The following is a 19,053-nucleotide window of genomic DNA, read 5'->3' as shown; positions in this document are numbered from 1 at the left end:
GGGAGGAAGACCCTTTAAACAAAAAACGAGCAGAGAAAATTCAGAAGAAATATGGGGAAAGGAAAAAGCAGGCCAGAATCAGCCGCGGTCTAGCTCCAGCAGGCAAGTTCCTGCACGCACGGCTCCCAGGCCCGGCCCGCGTGGCCGCAGAAGGCTCTGCTGGAGGGCCAGGGGCTGGGGTTCCAGCGGAGGAAACTCGAGGCCAGGAGCAGCAAATAAACCCTTCCTCCCAGCAGAGCTCAGGTAATACAGGTGTTTATTGTTCAAATAAAGTGGCTTCATTTATTTAAAAAAGAATAAACGGGAACTATAACAAGCTTTGTAGAGCGCTAGTGAAAACCTGGAAATAACCCAAATGTTCGACAACAATGGATCCATTTGAAAGCTGCGGCCCCTCGGTGGGGCGGGGTGGGGCGGGGTGGGGCGGGGTGGGGCGGGGTGGGGCGGGACCCAGCCCCCCTCTGGGCCGGCACTGGGCGTTGCGGGCTCTTGGAGGGCGGCTGGTTTCCCAGGGAATTTTCCATTTCTGCTCTAGTTTAAGTTTCGCGTTATGACCCGGCAGCTTCCAACCAGCCCACACCGTTCCTGCGAGCAGGAGACCAGAAACGGGGCGATACGAGGCTGGCCCCCCTGGAGCGGCCCCCCTCCTCCAGCTGCCTTCACCCACAGACCTCGCGGTCAGCCTGATCTCACCGCGGGGCGTCGCGGGAGGACAGGGAGCCACGCGGGGTCGCGCGGCGTGGCGGGCGGCGGGCGGCGCTCACGGCCCGGGTTTGCAAGGAGACGGAGTTCGCGGTGTGACCTTGCGAGCGGCTCCGCGTCCCTGGGCTTCGCTTCCTGCGGCCCGAACGAGCTGAGCCCCGGTGCTGGCGCCCGGCTCGGACCCCAAACCGGACACGGGGGGGGGGGGGGTGGCTCTGCCTCCAGTCCCTGCGCGAATGTCTAGCCGCTTCCCCCGGGGGGCTCCCCAGCCCCAGGGCCTCCCGGGGCGCACGAAGCGCGGACTGCGCCCCGGGAAAGCCCGGCCGCCCTGGTCCGGCCCTGCACCCCACACCCCGCACCCAGGCCGCGCCCGGGAAAGCCCGGCCGCTGCACCCCGCACCCCGCACCCAGGCCGCGCCCGGGAAAGCCCGCCGCGCTCCGCAGCCGAGCATCCTCACCCTCGCGGCCGCCCATTGGCCGGCGCCGGCTCTGCGGGCCGCCCCGTAGCCAATGGCGGCCGGGGGCGGGGCTGCGGGCTCGGCCGGATGCTCGCAGCGGCGGCGGCCAGACAGCGGTTGCCGGCCATGCAGGAGCCCCTGCTGGGAGCCGAGGGCGCGGACTATGACACGTTCCCCGAGAAGCCGGCCCCGTCGCCCGGGGAGAGGACGCGGGTCGGGTGAGAGTGGCGGGCAGGGGCTGCGGCTGGGGCTGGTTTCCGCCTTGGGCCTCGTCTGACCCTGGGAGCGGCCGCCCAGGGGCCAGGAGTCCCCCAGGTGGTCCCACCTAAGGAGCTGGCTGTGTCTCCCCTCCCCCACGGGCCCCCGGGACCGGGCCCACCCCGCAGCTGGCACGGTCAGCGGGACAGGCCCAGAGAGGGCTAAGGGCTTGCCTAAGGTCACACAGCAAGCCGGGGTGGCAGAGCTAAGAGCAGAAACCAGACGTGGCTCAGCCACAACCGCGGGCGTGGGGTCTTCCCTAGGGAGCTGGCGGTCAGACCCTGGGGGAGGAGGGGGTGCCCGTCTGACGGGCCGGGACCAGCCCTCCCCATCGCTGCCCTCTGCGTGGACGCCCATTGTACTCAGCACAGGCAGCGGTTGGGCAGGGGGGACTCACAGCCCCAACCTCTCTGCCCCCCGCGCTGCCACCAGCGCCCTGCAGAACAAGTGGGTGTTCCTGGCCACCTTCGCGGCCGTGCTGGGCAACTTCAGCTTCGGCTACGCCCTGGTCTACACGTCCCCTGTCATTCCGGCCCTGGAGCGCTCCCTGGATCCAAACCTGAGTCTGACCAAAACCCAGGCGTCCTGGTTCGGGGTAAGGGCCGCACTTTGAGCTCGTAGGGGCGGGGCAGGGGGTGGAGGGACCTCCTGGGCTCTGTCCCCAGCTAGGGACCCCCTAACAGCCTTAGAGCCCCTCCAGGGCCCTGGTCAGGCCTTTGCCACACCCTCCAGGCTGGGGGTGGAGGGAGTGATGCCCAATGGTGCCTCTAAGTCTAAAATAAAAGGAGGAAGTGAGAGACGATGGAGAAGTGTGGGAAGGGCAGGTGGAGAGGCGGCCCTTGAAGTCTCCACCCTGTGGGTTGAGGGTTCCCAGACCCCACCCCCTCGGAGCTGGGCTGTCACAGCGGGGCAGACAACACATTCACTAAGATAGCACATCCATGGGGTCCGGAGCCACCTACTATGTGCCAGGTGCATGCTGGGCACTTGCCCTGAGAGCTGGTCGACTCCAGGGCAACCCCCTGAGGGGTGCCCTCACTCTCCCCATCATGAGAGAAGCTCGGACAGGCTGAGCAGCAGACTGAGTGCCTGCCTCACTGGCCAGGCCCCCCTCACTGTGCTTAGGGGGAACCCAAGGACCCCCGAACCTTAAAATCCCAGGGGCTTCCGATCCAGAGCCCTCCTGTCCGCTCCGTTCCAGTTTTAGACATTGACACGCCCGGCTGGACGGCACTGCTGTGGCCCGTGCCCCCCTCCTCCCCAGAGCGGGGCTCCCTAGCGAATGGCCGTCCACATGCTGCTTGTGCGCCTCTGGCGACGGGAGGCTCACTGCCCTTCAGGGCCTGAGTCCCGCAGAAGCAGCTGTCTCTGGGCCCCGATGCGGGGGGGGGGGGGGGGGGGTGCGGTGCCCAACCACGCCTGCCCGCCTTCTCTCCAGTCCGTGTTCACCTTGGGCGCCGCGGCCGGGGGCCTCAGTGCCATGGTCCTCAACGACCTGCTGGGCCGGAAGCTGAGCATCATGTTCTCGGCGGTGCCCTCGGTGGCCGGCTACGCGCTCATGGCGGGCGCCCGTGCCTTCTGGATGCTGCTGCTGGGCCGGACCCTGACGGGCTTCGCGGGAGGGCTCACGGCTGCCTGCATCCCGGTAAGGCCGGCCGGCCTCCAGGCCCCCCCGCCCCCCGCCCCGGTCAGTGGGGATGTGTTTGCAGCTCATTCAGGGCCCTGTCATCATGCCCCCCGCTTCCCCCACTCGGACTCCCCAAACTTCCTACCCTGTTTCCTGACAGTCAGACAAGTTACTCAATTAGAGAAAATCTACATTGAGCAACAGGGAGGAAGGGAAGTCCCTGCCCTAGCCCCAGTCTTACCCACCACGCCCGCCCCCCCTCCAGGGGCTGGGCCCGCCCAGCAGGGGAGCAGAGACGGGCTCTCACACTCCCCGTTTCAGAGCCGAGTGCTTCTGCCCCCCTGACAGTTAGGGAAACTGAGGCCCAGGGGAGGTCATGAGGTGAGTCGTGATCAGGACAAGGGACCCACCGGAAACCCCACCCCCCTCTTTGCAAAGATCGCCACCGCGGCCGCCTGGGCCAGGCCTGCGTCCTCACCACAGGCCGGGTGGGGGGTCTTGCAGGTGTACCTGTCTGAGATTGCTCCCCCCCGCGTCCGCGGGGCTCTGGGGTCCACGCCCCAGCTCATGGCCGTGTTCGGGTCGCTGTCTCTCTATGCGCTTGGTAAGACAAGTGCTCAGCACCTCCTTGTGCAGGATTGGGGGGAGGGGGTGCCTGAGCCAACGTGGTGGGAAGGGAACGATGTGCCCCCAAGTGAGCTGCAGGCTGGGAGGGGAGACACCTGGCTTCCCGGCCGCACCACACAGTGTACCCCCGGCAGCTCCCCGCCCCTCTGGTCACCAGGCCCCCCTACCTGGGCGGGGGTGGCTCTGGGCCAGCGGTCTCAGTGGGAGATCCACATAGAAGGGGGATCAGGGCAGCCGGCTGAGGCCAGGAAGGGGTGGGGGTGGAGGCCCGGCTCTGGCTTGCTCAGGCCACCCCTCCATCGCCCCGCTGTGGCCTTGAGACCCTCCCGGGCCCTGGGCCAGGGGCCAGGCCATCCCTGGGCCCCTCCTGGTCTAGAACACAGAGGGCTGGGCTGATGGGGCAGATGCCCATAGAAGATGGCGCTGGGAGTAGCCTTGAGGGCAGGTGAGGTTGCTCAGAGCCCAGGGGAGGGGCTCCGCGTCCCGCCGGACCCCAGCTCCGCGCTCCTCCCCGCAGGCCTCCTGCTGCCGTGGCGCTGGCTGGCCGTGGCCGGGGAGGGGCCCGTGGTCATCATGACCCTGCTGCTCAGCTTCATGCCCAACTCGCCGCGCTTCCTGCTGTCCCGCGGCCGTGACGCCGAGGCCCTGCAGGCGCTGGCCTGGCTGCGCGGGGCCCAGGCCGACATCCGCTGGGAGTTCCAGCAGATCCAGGACAACGTGCAGAGACAGGTGCGGGAGTGGGGGTGGGGGGCGGGGCTGGGGGTGGGGGGTCGCCCTGCCCCACACCCACCTCTGGCGCCCACAGCTCTGTGGCCGCGGCCTGAGCCTCACTGGCTTTTCCCAGAAACTGGGTTACCAGTGTTCCTGCCTCCACCTGACCCGGAGGCCACGCTCGTGCAGGGGATGCCTAGGGACCCGGAGAGCCTGCCATGCAGGCGTCTGCCCTGACCCACCATTGGTCCAGGAGCCGGGGGTCCGGGCAGGGGTCCCCCAGCCTGCCCCCTGGCCTGGGTTGTTTCCCGGAGGAGGGAAGCAGGGAGTCCCCACCTAGCTCCATGCAGCCCAGGGCAGGCAGCACCGCTGGAGGGGCTGGCCCTGCCCCCTGAGCAGCGCTTGTGTCTCCAGAGCAGCCGCATGTCATGGGCCGAGGCCCGGGACCCCCACATGTACCGCCCCATCACCATCGCCGTGCTCATGCGCTTCCTGCAGCAGCTGACGGGCATCACGCCCGTGCTGGTCTACCTGCAGCCCATCTTCACCCGCACCGCCGTCCTGCTGGTGAGCACTGGGCCAGCGCCACCCACCTGGCGCCCGCTCGCCCCACCTAGACCTGCAGTGCTGCATGTGGGCTCGCGTGCCGGTGGAGGCCTCCTGGGCTGGTAACTGATTCCGTGCATACACCCGTTCTCAGAGTAACGTTTGCGAGTAGAGCTTACAGGTTTAAAGAAGCGTCCCAGATGACAGAGAAAGCCAGTGTCAGGGCTGTGCAGACCTCTGGGCATGGAGCACAGGCTCACAGTGTCCGCCTCTGGCCTCGGGGCCACGTGCCCCAGGCGGCCTCTGCAGAAAGGAGATAACAGATGCCTGGCTTCACTGCCGGCCCTGGGCACAGAGGGCGATGAGATCTGAAGATTAGTGGAGCCAGTCCCACCGGCATTGTCCCGCTGGGTCCTGCGCCCCTGCCCAAGAGGCCCCGAGGCCAGGGCAGGGGCCAGAGAAAGGGCCTGGCACGTAGTAGGTGCTTAGCGGCTCCATGCTCCCAGGAACTAGGGTCAGGGCGTGGGGTCTGAGCACCCTGGGTGTCTTGGGGGGGGAGGGCGGCGGGGCAGGAAAGCAGGCCGGGTTCCTCAGCCCATGGCCTCCTCCCTGCAGCCCCCGCAGGATGACGCGGCCATCGTGGGCGCCGTGAGGCTCTTTGCGGTGATGATCGCAGCCCTCACCATGGACCGGGCCGGCCGCAAGGTCCTGCTCTTCGTCTCAGGTGAGCCCCCACCCCTGCCGGCAGCTGCCAGGGGCTGCGCCCCGCAAGGTGGGAGCCGTGTGGCTGGGCTCCAGGGGCTTGGGTGGGACCTGCCCTGGTGGCCCCTGCCTCACACCCGGGCACAGGGCCTGGCACGCACCGGCTGCCCAGAGGTCTGCTGGGCTCCTGTGAGCGAACAGCCCGCTGGCACAGCATGTGGGTGTGGTGGACGCCCGAACACGGGGAGCTTCCAGCCTGGAAGTGACCAGTCCCCGTGGGCTGTGATGGCGCCCGAGGAGATGGGGCCACGGGGGTGGCTCCGTGGAAGGGGCTCCCAGGAGCCGCAGCTCAGAGGGTCCTGGCCCCGAGGGCCACCGGTCCGTCCACAGCCTCCATCATGTTTGCGGCCAACGTGACACTGGGGCTGTACATCCACTTCGGCCCCAAGCCTGTGGCCCCCAACAACACCATGGGCCTCGAGAGCATGCCCTTGGGGGGCGCAGAGCAGCCCCTGGCCACCCCCACCAGCTTCCTCACCCTGGTGCCCCTGCTGGCCACCATGCTCTTCATCACGGGTAGGTGCGGCGGTTGGGGCTAGGCGCTGCCGGCCCGGGAGGGAGGGCTGTCATGGGGGTGGGGTGGGGGGTGGCTGTGCCGTGGGCAGGGCACTGCTGTCCTGGGTGGTCGGGTGGCTGGGGAGGGGTCTCTCAGCAGCTCAGGCCTGAGCTGCCCCGCTGCCCCCTGCACAGGGTACGCCATGGGCTGGGGGCCCATCACGTGGCTCCTCATGTCGGAGATCCTGCCGCTGCGGGCCCGCGGCGTGGCCTCGGGGCTCTGCGTGCTGGTCAGCTGGCTGACCGCCTTCGCCCTCACCAACTCCTTCCTGCCAGTGGTGGTGAGTGCCCCTGCCGGGGGCTGTGCTGGGGGCTCTCCACCGCCCGCCCCTCCACACTGCGGCCCACGTGGCAGGGACAGCTAACGGTCGGGACAGAGGACAGTGGGCTGGGAGCTGTGCTGGAAAGTCAGCTGACCTCCCGCCAGGAAGCCACACCCGCTCGCTCTGTCACCCTCCGGGGCTGCTGGGCGGGCCTGTCTGGGCAGTGAGTCTCAGTGTGCCCTCCTGGCCAGCCATGCGTGGCATCCTGCATGCCACACACAGGGCGCCCACCTGGCTTAACCCCCCCATGGGTTCCCAGCCGGGCAGGCCCTGATGCCAGTGGAATCTGAGCCCCAGCGCCCGGGCAGAGTCCGATGGGGCAGCTCTGGCGGTGCTACCCAGGGCCAGGCAGGGTTGGGCCCAGAATGGGTGAGAGGGCTGGGAGGCAGGTGTGCCAGCCCCGGCAGAGGCATAGATGGGCACAGGGCAGGAAGGGAGGCTGGGGCCCAGGAGCACAGGCGCAAGCCCTCAGGCTTCCTGCAGGCAGGGGCATGAGCAGCTGAGATGAATAAGAACGGCACTGGGTGGGGAGGGGTGCCGGGGTGAGGCTGAGGCCAGAGGGCCCGGCAGGGCAGGCTGAGCGAGGCCCGGGCGGGAAGGACTCCCAGGCCCGCACAGAGGAAGGCAAGGTGCAGGCCTCCGGGGCCTCGAGTGCCACCTAAGGCCCTAGAGCTCAGGCTGCGGGCAGGGGGGAGCCCCAGGTCTCTGAGCGAAGAGCAGGTGGAGGCCCCCAAGGTGGCGAAGGTGAGCAGGGCAGGAAGCTCACGCGGGGGGGGAGGGTCCTCGGTGCCGCGTGACCGGCTCCTCTCCGCCCCCAGAACGCCTTCGGCCTGCAGGTGCCTTTCTTCTTCTTCGCCGCCATCTGCTTGCTGAACCTGGTGTTCACCGGCTGCTGCGTGCCCGAGACCAAGGGCCGCTCGCTGGAGCAGATCGAGTCCTTCTTCCGGACCGGGAGGAGGTCCTTCCTGCAGTAGGTCAGCGCCCCGCCTGGGGGGCCGCACCCTGGTGGCCAGGCTTTCGGGTTGGCCACCAATCGGAACCCCGAGTCCAGGAGGGAGCAGCCTGCCACCAGCCGGAGGCAGCACGGCCAGCAGCACTGATCCCCGGGGCGCGCCTCCTGGCACCCGACAGCCAGCAGCACCGGCCGCCCTCGGCCCAGCACAGCAGCCATGGCCGCCCACACCGCGGCCAGGACCCGCCGGCAGAGGAGGCAGCCATGCGCCGCAGGGGAGCACGCTGCCAGGGAAGCACCGCCCAGGACTGGGGGCCTCAGGCCACACTGGGCAACCTCAGACCGATCTGCCTACTCGCCCACGGAGGCCGCGATGAGGACAGACGGCTGGAGGCAGAGGAGTGGCTCCGAGCACCTGGCTGCCACCCAGCACCTAGGCCCGGGGAGGAAGGCGGAAAGCTGCACCCAAGGGCTGGGCGGCACCACGGGCAGCGCTCTGCACTCCCGCAAGCCAGGGCACTGGACCCAGCACAAACACTAACTCCCACACCGTCCTGACGCCTGGGAACTGGGCTCGGCTGCCCACTTATGAAAATAAAGACATTGAGCTGTGACCCTGCTGTGCAGGAGCCCTGGTGGGGGAGCCCCCTGCAGCCAGGTTAGACCATGTTTTCAGCCAAGGTTGCCAGGGCCTGCGGTCCCAGGTGGCCCCCTTATGGCCGCCCCCCCCGCCCCCCCACACCGTCCACAGTGAGGCAGAGGCTGGAGTCAGCCCTGCCCGCAGGCTCCCGCACTTCCAGCCGTGGGGCCTCGGGCCAGCAGCTGGCGGCACAGCCGTCCGGAGAAAGGGCAGCTGTTCCCAGGGCCAGAGCATCCCTGGGGTCCAGGCATCCCTCCCCCTCACTTAAGGCAGCGCGCGCGAGCATACAAACTGCCACCAGGCTTTATTGCTCCACAGTCAAGGTAAACAGAAAGCGAGAGCCAGAAGGCATTCCAGACACGGAGGCGGGCGTGGGCCCTGTGGCGGCCCCTCCGCTTATGGACAGAGGTTCCTTGCAGGCAGGACTCCCCGGGAGACAGGTCACGGGCTCCAGGACCACTCGTCAGACTCACTGGGAACCTTGGGCAAGTGCCTGCCTGCTCTGGCCTGTGACGGAGGGGATGGAGGGCCCTGCCACATCTCGCAGCTCTACAGCTGGCCCAGCACCCACCCAGCTGCCCACAGGGCACAGATGCAGCCTCCCTTGCCACACGCAGCCAACTCTCCTCCCACAGCACGGGCCATCGGCGAGCTCCCTGTACCGACAGGAAGCTGGCAGGAGTGACACCGGCCCCCTTCCTGGATCAGGAGCCCAGAGGGCGAGCGGCCGCTGCTCCTCCTGGGAGGTAGACAGGTCTTATTCACGGCACACGTGGAGAACACACACGCATGCACACGGCACACACACCACCAGCCCGGAGGCCTGGGCCACAGCCCTGAGGAGGGCGGCCCCAGAGGAGCCTGAAGGCACATGTCCACCACACTGGCCACTGCAGGGCGCTGGGCTCGGCCCCGCCGGCTCCTGGAGGGCTGCTGGGGATGCTGCTGACTGGGGCCCAGGGATGTGTCCCTGGGGCAGGGCTGCCACACCCTGAAAGGCCCCTCTGGGAAGCCAAGAGCCAGGCACTGCCCTGGGCTGGGAGCCAGAACAGGCCCAGCATTGGGGCCTGGGAGCTGGGAGGAGGAGCAGGAGTGGGGCACTGACAGAGCATTCTCCACACCTGCCCATCCTGCCGGGTGCAGCCAGGCCCTGGCAGACATGCCTAATAGCTGAAGGCCAGCCGGGCAATCAGAGTGGCCAGTGGGCACGGCCACGGGCAGAGGAAGTGACGATGTGGAAGGAGCCTGCAGGAAACCAGCCCACAGGTCCCCAAAGGGCCACGCCCTGGGCACCAGCTCTCCACCTGCCCAGCTCTCACAGGGATACCAAGGTGGGGCAAGCTCAGGCCTGCAGACAGGGCAGGACCCCACTTCCTTAGCACCAGGGGGCGGGGAGGGGAGAGCCTGGGCTCAGGCCAGGCCGTGGGCCGCATCCTGGAATGGTCTGTCCGAGGCCCAAGGAACTGGGGGAGGCACCAGTCCCACCAGTTGTCCAGCTGCTGCCGAGGCTGCTGCTCCAGGTGCGCCAGGAGCATCGTGGCCACCCTGCAGGCTCCCATGGAGGAGCGTGGCTGGGGCCGTGGGCAGCAGCAGACAGCCCTCCACCACTGCTCTGCCCTGAAGGCCGGTGGACAGAGGTGGCCCAGCCTCCCGGAGGCCTCCTGCCTGGAGAGCAGAGAGGAGGCTCACTCGGCTGCAGCCCGGCCTCCGACCGGAAGACGGGACCAGGGCCGCAATGAAGCTCCTCCAGGCTTCCCGGGCCCCGCGGTTCTGCCAGCCGTGACCGTCCACCCAAGGCCTGTTTCCAGCCACGCAGGCTGCCGTGGGGCCAGGAGGGCTGTTGGCGCAGAGCCCAAGTCCTATGGCCTGGCTCACCAAGGCTGGCAATGCCCATGTCCTTGCTGCTAGGCAAGGCCCACAGAGCCCTCACCCTAGCATCAGCTCAGGGCCAGGAGATGCCAAACTGGGAAGAGGGGCAGACAGGGTTCCAGTGTGGGGACAGGTGCAGAGAAGCTGATGGGAGCTTGGCAAAGGCTCTTCCTCCAGGCTGTCCCCCAGGGTCAATGCCTCCTCCTCCAGGCTGTCCCCCAGGGTCAATACTTCAGGGGCCTGTCCTCTTGAACTTGCTCACGCAGAACCCGAGGAGTGAGAGGGTGGGGAGGTCCCCTGGACCCGCGTCACAGCTCCCCCTCCAGGGTCTCTGCGAGCTTCTCCTCGTCAGCCTGCTGCTTCTGCTGCTGAATCCGGGCGTAGGAAATGGCGTCACCCCTGGGGAGACAGCAAGGCAGGGTCACAGCAGGGACAGGCCCCAGGCACACGGCCCTCCCAGCCACTACCTGGTTCCTGGCCAGCACCCTCACCATGACCTGCAGGCGCAGCCTACCGGGTCTTCGGGTTTCCTCAGAGAGCTTGGTGCTCCCTGGCACACGTGTCCTGTCACCTCTAACAGTGGCGCAGGCTGCCTGGATGCCAGGCTGGGGGTGGCACCTGCCACAGTGCCAGGGGGCCTGCATGGGGAGGCTCTCACGAGCCCTGTCCACATCTCGGCCACAGGCTGACGAGGCGAGACTGACCACCAAGAGGACTCACAGATCCTGCTCATTCCCTGGAGCTGAACACCCTGAAGATGCTGACGGATCACTGACCATCTCTGTGCCTCGGTTTCCACAACTGGATACCAAGGGCCACTGTCAGACCCTCCTCACTGAGACTCGGGGGGGCAGGAAGGAGAGACCCCCCGCCCCAGGGGGGCTGGGACGGGCGGACGCACTTTTTGCCCAGGGCAGAGAGTCCGTACAGCACGCCGGTGGCGAAGGCGACAGCGTTGCCCAGCAGAGTGGTCAGGGTCAGGCTGATGACGATGGGGACGACGGCCATCCTGAGGGAGAGGCAGAGGTCACCGGGCGTGCCCCACCTGCAGCCGCCACCCACCTCCAGGCTCCCCCGTCCACCCAGCCCCGCCCTGACCACCAGGTACAGGAGACCCCCCAGAAACCAGCTGGGACGGGGGTTCACAGCTGGGCTTCCTTAGTCCTCCAGTGCCCATGACCTTGTCTGCCCAATTCTGGGTGTCGTCATCGGATTTGTGAAAAGGTCTGTGACCCAAAAAAGGATAAGACAGCACTGAGATGGTCCAACCCCCTCCAGTTCATAGAAACAGGCGACCAGGAAACCTCTCGTCTGTTGAGTCCCTTATGGCTCTGTGCCTGTGGGCTCTGTGTCTGTGGGCTCTGCCGGGGGGCTCTGTGCCGGCGGGCTCTGTGCCGGGGGGCTCTGTGCCTGTGGACTCTGTGCCGGCGGGGGGGCTCTGTGCCGGGGGGCTCTGTGCCTGTGGGCTCTGTGATGGTGGGCTCTGTGCCGGGGGGCTCTGTGCCTGTGGGCTCTGTGATGGTGGGCTCTGTGCCGGGGGGCTCTGTGCCGGGGGGCTCTGTGCCTGTGGGCTCTGTGATGGTGGGCTCTGTGCCGGGGGCTCTGTGCCTGTGGGCTCTGTGATGGTGGGCTCTGTGCCGGGGGGCTCTGTGCCTGTGGGCTCTGTGCCTGTGGGCTCTGTGATGGTGGGCTCTGTGCCTGTGGGCTCTGTGCCGGGGGGCTCTGTGCCTGTGGGCTCTGTGATGGTGGGCTCTGTGCCGGGGGCTCTGTGCCTGTGGGCTCTGTGCGGGGGGGCTCTGTGCCTGTGGGCTCTGTGATGGTGGGCTCTGTGCCGGGGGGCTCTGTGCCGGGGGGGCTCTGTGCCGGGGGGGGGCTCTGTGCCGGGGGGGGGGGCTCTGTGCCGGGGGGGCTCTGTGCCGGGGGGGGGGCTCTGTGCCGGGGGCTCTGTGCCGGGGGCTCTGTGCCGGGGGGGGCTCTGTGCCGGGGGGCTCTGTGCCGGGGGCTCTGTGCCGGGGGGGGGCTCTGTGCCGGCGGGCAGCCTGCTTAACTTCTCTGAGGCTGTCTCTACTGTGGATGGGAATCAACCCTCAGAGGCTCTGCGTGCGACTGAGCGAGGGAGGGCAGTTCACACACCGCCTGGGACAGAGGCACTAATTAAATGCCGGCCCCTGGCAGCACAGGACAGCCCGCCATAGGTCAACAAGGAAGAGCCAAAGGTGGAACCCCACGAGGCATGGGGCTCATTGCCAGGTCCCGGCACCGGCAGCTCACTGGCTCTGTCCTCTCTGGTCCCACATGCAGCCTGGCGCCACCTGGCGGCAGGTGTCCCCTTGGGCTTAAGTACCCGCTGGGCTGAGCCTGATGGTGGGATTAACTCGGGCAGGAAAACTCTGAGAAATGTGTGGGGACGTGGACCAGCGTGTCCTGCCACTTCCTGGGTGAGACTGCCCACGCTCCCAGGCACCCGCCCCGACCTCCCTCTGCCCACAGTGTGACGTACAGAGGAGCAGACAGCGGGCACAGCCCTCTGGCCATGCAGGGGAGGAGAATGGGGCCTGACCTTCTGACTTCACCAGGACTTCCAATCTGGCTGCCACGTGACATGACGTCCTACTGGGCAGCTGACCCCTGCACCACACGGGTTTGCACTGCACAGGTCCACGCGTGTGTGGACCTTTTCAATAAACGTGCACAGCACTGTAAATGCATTTACATATATTTTATTTTCTTCCTTATGATTTTTTAAGATATGTTTATTGATTTCAGGGAGGAAGGAAGCGGGAAAGATAGAAACACCAGTGATGAGAGAGAATCATGGATCCGCTGCCTCCTGCACACCCCCACTGGGGATCAAGCCTGCAACCCGGCATCTGCCCTGACCGGGAATCTAACTGTGACCTCCTGGTTCATGGGTCGATGCTCAACCACTGAGCCACACTGGCCAGGCATCTTCCTGACGACTGTAATGTTTCTCTTCTCTAGCCTACGTTACTGTGAGAACGCAGCATACGACACCTACCTACGTGTCTACCCACTGCTTATGTTGCCGATGAGGCTTTTTTTAGTCAACTTCCGTTTTCAGGGGGTTTGACTGCATGGGGTTGGCACCCCTAACCCCTGCGTTCTTCAAGGGTCAAGTGTAGTTACAAAATTTCTAAGTGATAAAGGAGTAACAGAAACTACAACAACAGAAAGACCACAGGGGGAAAAATCTGTCAAAATCAAATGAAAGGCAAACAACAGACTAGAAAAACATCTGCAGGAAACCTGACAAAGGATTAAGAAATCTTTAACATAGAGACACATAATAAGGGAACACTAAGATGCCAATAGGTAAAAAGTAAAGTGGACCATTTTCCCAAAAGAAAAATGCGATCATGGAAAATATTTCGCCTCAGATGACAGACAGAATGTGGACATGGTGCAGCGCATGGAGGGTGGACGGGAAACCAGGCACCCTCCTCTGTGCAAAGCAACCCAGTCCCCCCGAGACCTTCTAACCCAGCGCACCCACACCTGGGCATGCGCCTGAGGCCTCATCTTACACACAGGAAGTTTTAGTGAAGGTCAAAGGTCGGTTTAGACCACGTTCACAGAGCAGGGCGCATGCCCCGCTGAAGAAATAACCCTATTGGTAAAGGTGACCTTGGGGAGTCCCTGTGGTGGTTCTGAGGATGTTTATGTCATAATGTTTAATTTTAAAAGCACAGGAACAGGTTTACTTCTAACGGTGATGGCTGAAAGAGGCAGGTTTAGCGCCACGCCTGAAGACAGAGACACGCATCACAGTGTCAACAGGGAGCAGGGCTGGGCAACAATCTCCCATTTTAACGAATATGTATGACTGCCGGCGTTTAAAGAGTGAAGATCCGGGCCAAGGGCGCGGAGATGCAGTGTCCGTGACCCTGTGTTTAGATTCGGGGCGATGGCTCCGGGACGGGACTCACATCAGAGCTCAGTCCCAAATGCTGGGCTCCCGGGGAAGGAACCCTGGAAACAGGCACCTCGCATCTACCCCCAAAGGCAAGCGAGACAGCAAAAACCTGCAGCTGCTGCTGCCAGAGACTGTGGAGAGCTGGGGCTCGGGGCGCTGTGCTAGAAGCTTCTGCATATTAAACACCCTGCAGTCAGCGCCTCTCAGGGCTCAGCGTCTGGAGCGTGTTCTCTGTCTGCATCTCCCCTCGCGCCGGGCGTCCGGCTCGGGAAAGGCTGCGCAGACGCCGGCACAAACGTACCCGGATGCGTTTCAGGGTCCCAACTGACGGGCCCTTTCTCTGCTACACACCAAGCGGAACCGCGTATGACCGGGCGGCGGGTCCCATCCTGTATCAGCGACCACGGTGCCCACAAAGGAATCCCAGGTGAAACCTCCCCCAAGAGACCGCGGGCGCCTGACCCCACCCTCGGGTCACTGCCGGGCAGCGTTCGGGAAGCATGCCAGGGCCCCGCAGCCCTCACCCGCAGTAGAAGACGGCCTTCTGCCAGGAGCGCAGCTGGTCCACCTTCGCCGCCACCGTGTTGGCGAACTCGATGAACGGGCAGCAGAAGGGCGCCTCGCAGAGCAGCAGGACGAAGGCATTCGTGCTGGAGGCAGGGCGGGAGCGTGGGCTGACCGCTGGACCCCAACAACGTCTCACCACTCCCCATCCGTGCCCCTAACTGAACTGAATGCCCGAGGCGAGAATCGGGGTCTTCCCTTGATCCAGGCCGGGGACAGCTCAGCCATAGCGCAGCCCGTGTCCAGCTGGGGACAGCTCAGCCATAGCGCAGCCCGTGTCCAGGCTGGGACAGCTCAGCCATAGCGCAGCCCGTGTCCAGCTGGGGACAGCTCGGCCATAGCGCAGCCCGTGTCCAGCTGGGGACAGCCAGGCCTTAGCGCAGCCCATGTCCAGGCTGGGACAGCTCAGCCATAGCGCAGCCCGTGTCCAGGCTGGGACAGCTCAGCCATAGCGCAGCCCGTGTCCAGCTGGGACAGCTCGGCCTTAGCGCAGCCCGTGTCCAGCTGGGACAGCTCAGCCATAGCGCAGCCTGTGTCCAGCTGGGGACAGCTCAGCCATAGCGCAGCCCGTGTCCAGACTGGGGACAGCCAGGCCTTAGCGCAGCCCGTGTCCAGCCGGGGACAGCTCAGCCATAGCGCAGCCCGTGTCCAGCTGGGGACAGCCAGGCCTTAGCGCAGCCCGTGTCCAGCTGGGGACAGCCAGGCCTTAGCGCAGCCTGTGTCCAGGCTGGGACAGCTCGGCCATGGGGGCTGAGGGTGCACGCTCAGTCTACGTGTTCTCTGTGGCTGGGTCAGACACAGACCCTGGACCCTTCCATTCACCTCCAGGCCTGAGGAAAGTCCCTGGGTCCCCTCATTTGGCAGAAACACAGGCTCAGGGCACCCCAAAGCCCCCCACCCTCCCAGAGCAGGAACTCTGCACAGCTCACACTGCTCTCACCCCCAACCTCCCACATGGCCAGGCCTCCCGGCGTGGCCCTCCACAGCGCTCGGCCAACTCTTCTCTTCCAAGGGTCCAGGGCCTCTCCCCTGTCGGGCCCGTCCCCCTGCCTCGGCCAGCACAGCTCCAGGCTCCAGCATCACAACCCAGGCCTCACCACTGCCCGAGCCCCTGAGGGCGGGACATCTGCCCTCTATGCTCCCCCGCCCACCACCCCATGTGGGCAGGGGCCCCCCTGGGTGCTCAGCCACTTCTCATTGCCTAGGGGTGTCAGATGCAGCCAGAGTGGCTCTGCCCAGTTCTCACCCGTCCCTTCCCTTCCCACGGGCAGCTACCCTGGCAGGAGGTGGGCAAGGACTCATCAGGCGTTCTAATGCCTGACCCTCGCCCACTCTGATGTGCTCCATCTGCAGCCAGCACTGCCTGCCCACCTCGGAGCTGGACCACCTGATCCCAGCACCTGACTGAGACCCGAGAGAAACCTTCCTTCCCGCGTCATCGTTGTGGGCTGGCCGGGATGGCCTGGGGGCTCCCAGGGCGAGGCCCACGGCCGTGGACTTGGTGCCCGCGGAGTCTGACGTTGTATGTAGACACTACACCCAACAAAGGCCGGGGGGGGGGGGGGGCGCGTTCCAGGCCCGGCCCTGACAGGGCTCAGGAAAACCGAGCCCGGGGCACGGAGGAGGAGGAGATGCGCACGGTGGCCCGAGCCCCGCAGGAAGGCGCGCTACTCACATCATCCACACGCCCGCCGCGATGTTCAGAGGGTGGATGGTGATGCAGCTGAACAGGCCCGAGATGGCGCACGCTTGAAAGCAAGAGACACGGCAGGATTAGAAGCAGGGGAGGGCCGGGTCCTCCGCGAAGGCCACCGGGGAGACGGTGTGTGACATCAGAATCCCTTCCGACCCCCCATTCCCAGGGGGCCCACGAGAAGTCCTCTGACTCAGGCAATGGCCTGGGTTTGGGCTGTGACAGGGCTGCCTCTGAGAACAGCCAGGACAGGCAGGCCTGGGTCCCAGGCTCTGACCTACACACCAGCCAGGGCTGTGGTTGGGTGTGTTCTCCTCACCTCGCAGGCCTGTTTTCTCTCCTGCACACAGGCCAGTCCCGTGTCCGGCCTGCCCACCCGGGCACAGCAAGGGGGTGCATCCTCGTCTACCCTTGAAAGGGGCTTCTCGGGTGCCCCAAATGTGGAGCGTTGCCCACCCCTCCCCTCTGCATCCTGCGGGGCAGGGTCTGCCACACTCGCCCTCCTCCTCTCTCCACAGCCCGCAGGCCCAGCTTCACCAAGAATGCCGGCAGCCTGCCAGGCAGGTCCAGGGACCCAGCCGGCGCCATAGCTGGTGAGGGCCCGCTGAGCGGCCAGCAGCACCAGGTCATTAAAGTTGCATCGCGCCTGTGCACCTGAGCCCGGTGCGGCTGGAATTCCAGTTTTCCCGTGTAACCCTATGCAGGCAGCAGGCGGGGGAGGAGGACCAGGCAAAGTGAGCCCAGCTGCAATGGGGCTGCCCTCGTGTGCCCCCAAGACCGCCTAAATAACAGACATAATTCCTGCCCGCCAAAAGCATGCCCCGTGCACACTCAGGCCAGGTGCCCGGGGCCATGACGCCGAGCGCCCACAAGACAACACTGCTCTGTGCTCGTCAGCTATGCACCCCGACCCCCTACCCGCCGCCCCCTCCTCCCACCCCCATCTCACCTGCTGCAGTGGATGCTTCACCTTCAGCACCGACTCCACCCACACTGTGCCAGCAACAGCCAGCCTTGGGGAGGACCAGGTTTCAGCCCAGCCAGGAGGGACAGCACCCCCCTCATCTGCCAGGGAAACAGCTCACCCAACTTGAGGGGATGGAACCTAAGGCCTGACCTCAAGCCCACCAGTCCCTTCTACAGAGTCACAAACACGCTGGGCAGCAGGACAGGGACCCTGGGACGCCTGTGACTTGGGGGAGGGCCGGGGCAGCGCAGTCCTAACCCTGCACCCGACTCCCCACCCCACCAGCTGGGAGGACCGCGGGACTGGAAGGGGGCGCTGGGAGTGTCCTTCTGGGAGCTCTGACCAGGGCCTGCCCTGCCCGGACCCCAGCCTCTGTGCCAGGCTTCCAGCTCCTTCCTAAGACCTCCGCTGTGCCCTCCCCCACCCCCGCCTCCAGGGCTGAGGGAGCAGGAAGAAGAGCAGGCCATTCAAACAGGCGTGTATCTGCCTTTGGAAGACCTGCCAGCTGGTCTTTATTTTACTTCTGGAGCTGACCGCCTTCCTGTGGATGCTCTCTTGGGGGCTTGTGCTAAACCCGCCGGACTGTACCGGACACCCGAGGTCAGGGGGGTGCCCCGAGGTCAGGGGGGTGTGCCCCGAGATCACCCCGAGGTCAGGGGGGTGTGCCCCGAGGTCAGGGGGTGCCCTGAGATCACCCCGAGGTCAGGGGGGTGTGCCCCGAGGTCAGGGGGGTGTGCCCCGAGGTCAGGGGGGTGTGCCCTGAGGTCGGGGCGTGTGCCGGCCGGGGCTGGGGGGCAGGTGGGGAGAGGAAGGAGGGCCGGGCAGAACTGCCCGGAGAGGGGTCGCACTGGCCGCCTCCCTCAGCTCACTACCCGCCTGTCCTCTCCACCGCTGGCCTCAGGAAGCACCGCCCCGCTCGCAACCTTCGCCCAAAGGGGAAGACGGCTGCGCCCCCACCCTCACCCAAGTCAACAGGTGGGGCCGCCGCGGGCCAGGCCAGCGGCGCTTCACAAGCAGCCTCAGGGCGGACTCGGAGACCGGGGCGCTGTCCCCACGTGCCGGGGCCGCGTCCAGCCCCGCGCTCCCGCCGAGCTCAGGTTCCCTCCTGGAAGGTCCCCAGAGCCGCCAGCCCAGCCGGAAACGCAGCAGCCCAGGCCGCGGCCGGTAACCATGGCAACCGCCCGGGCGCCGCTCCGCCACGCCCCCGCCCCGCGCAGGCCGCGCGAACCCCGCAGACCCCCGCCCCAAGGCCCCGGGCCCGGAGGCGCGCATGCGCAGTGGGCGGCGGGGCCGCCCCTCGCCCAGACCTGTACTCACAGATGGCCCCCAGCACCCCCGACAGGCGACACAGCCAGCGGTACCACCACGTCATGCCCTCCTCCTGCGCAGGCGGCGCGGAGTTGACGGACGTCGCTGAGGCCCCGTCAGAGCCACTCATGGTGCCGCTATCCGGCGCAGCCCACCGCCCTCACAAAGGGCTCCAGAGCCGGCCGCGTTGGCCAGCGCGCTGCCTTGTGGGAAGGCGGCCTTATTAGCATAGGGGGTGGGGCTTGCAGGTCCGAGGCGAGTAGCGCCCGACGCGCTGGTGCTTATTTGCATAGGGGGCGGAGTTCCGGGGCGAGGCAGAGGTTGGCCCGTCGGGACTCCCAGGTGGACAAACCCGCCCAATGGGCTAGCCGAGGGGCGGGGCTTGGCGGAAAACGAACAGGTGAGCGCCCAGTGGTGACCGCGCGCCCTGCAGCACCGTCAGGAGTGGCGAGAGGTTCGACCAGGTCAGGGACGGGTCTGGAACTCGACCGCGGCCGGGGACCCGCCTGCTGTGCGGCGGGCTTGCCAGCAGATCTGGACAGGTGTTGGGAAGAAAA

General features: G+C 66.3%; 2 protein-coding genes across 3 annotated transcripts; one reads left to right on the top strand and one right to left on the bottom strand.

Moving 5' to 3' along the window:
• The first annotated feature begins 1,274 nt into the window (after window positions 1–1,274).
• Window positions 1,275–8,133, top strand: SLC2A6 (solute carrier family 2 member 6). Its single transcript, XM_059658447.1, has 10 exons — window positions 1,275–1,378; window positions 1,851–2,013; window positions 2,857–3,063; window positions 3,550–3,649; window positions 4,190–4,401; window positions 4,798–4,950; window positions 5,545–5,653; window positions 6,022–6,207; window positions 6,382–6,527; window positions 7,388–8,133. The coding sequence occupies exons 1-10, from the start codon at window positions 1,287–1,289 to the stop codon at window positions 7,541–7,543; spliced, it is 1,524 nt and encodes a 507-aa protein (XP_059514430.1). The 5' UTR covers window positions 1,275–1,286; the 3' UTR covers window positions 7,544–8,133.
• A 313-nt stretch (window positions 8,134–8,446) lies between these two features.
• CACFD1 (calcium channel flower domain containing 1) lies at window positions 8,447–18,712 on the bottom strand. 2 transcript variants are annotated; one of them, XM_059658467.1, is made up of 5 exons: window positions 18,506–18,712; window positions 16,204–16,276; window positions 14,489–14,614; window positions 10,932–11,039; window positions 8,447–10,429 (listed from the first exon to the last, which is right to left on the bottom strand). In XM_059658467.1, exons 1-5 carry the CDS (start codon window positions 18,624–18,626, stop codon window positions 10,339–10,341), a joined length of 519 nt encoding a protein of 172 aa, XP_059514450.1. In that variant the 5' UTR covers window positions 18,627–18,712; the 3' UTR covers window positions 8,447–10,338. The 2 variants fall into 2 exon arrangements, with proteins under 2 accessions (XP_059514450.1, XP_059514452.1); XM_059658469.1 differs by lacking the exon at window positions 14,489–14,614.
• Between the last annotated feature and the right edge of the window lie 341 nt (window positions 18,713–19,053).

This window comes from Myotis daubentonii, chromosome 11 (assembly GCF_963259705.1).
Source record: "Myotis daubentonii chromosome 11, mMyoDau2.1, whole genome shotgun sequence".
Lineage (NCBI taxonomy): Eukaryota > Metazoa > Chordata > Mammalia > Chiroptera > Vespertilionidae > Myotis > Myotis daubentonii.
The sequence above is the reverse complement of the archived record's forward strand: the minus strand, read 5'-3'. Positions and strand labels throughout refer to the sequence as shown.

What these genes read in the sequence shown, in the direction of transcription:
- SLC2A6 (XM_059658447.1), top strand. Translation starts at nt 1,287, where the DNA reads ATGCAGGAGCCCCTGCTGGGAGCCGAGGGCGCGGACTATGACACGTTC. An exon ending in GGTCCTGCTCTTCGTCTCAG is followed by an intron (nt 5,654 to 6,021) that starts GTGAGCCCCCAC and finishes GTCCGTCCACAG; the next exon opens with CCTCCATCATGTTTGCGGCC. An exon ending in ACTCCTTCCTGCCAGTGGTG is followed by an intron (nt 6,528 to 7,387) that starts GTGAGTGCCCCT and finishes CTCCGCCCCCAG; the next exon opens with AACGCCTTCGGCCTGCAGGT.
- CACFD1 (XM_059658467.1), bottom strand. Translation starts at nt 18,626, where the DNA reads ATGAGTGGCTCTGACGGGGCCTCAGCGACGTCCGTCAACTCCGCGCCG. An exon ending in GGGGGTGCTGGGGGCCATCT is followed by an intron (nt 16,277 to 18,505) that starts GTGAGTACAGGT and finishes CTTGCTTTCAAG; the next exon opens with CGTGCGCCATCTCGGGCCTG. An exon ending in AAGGCCGTCTTCTACTGCGG is followed by an intron (nt 11,040 to 14,488) that starts GTGAGGGCTGCG and finishes CCTCTCCCTCAG; the next exon opens with GATGGCCGTCGTCCCCATCG.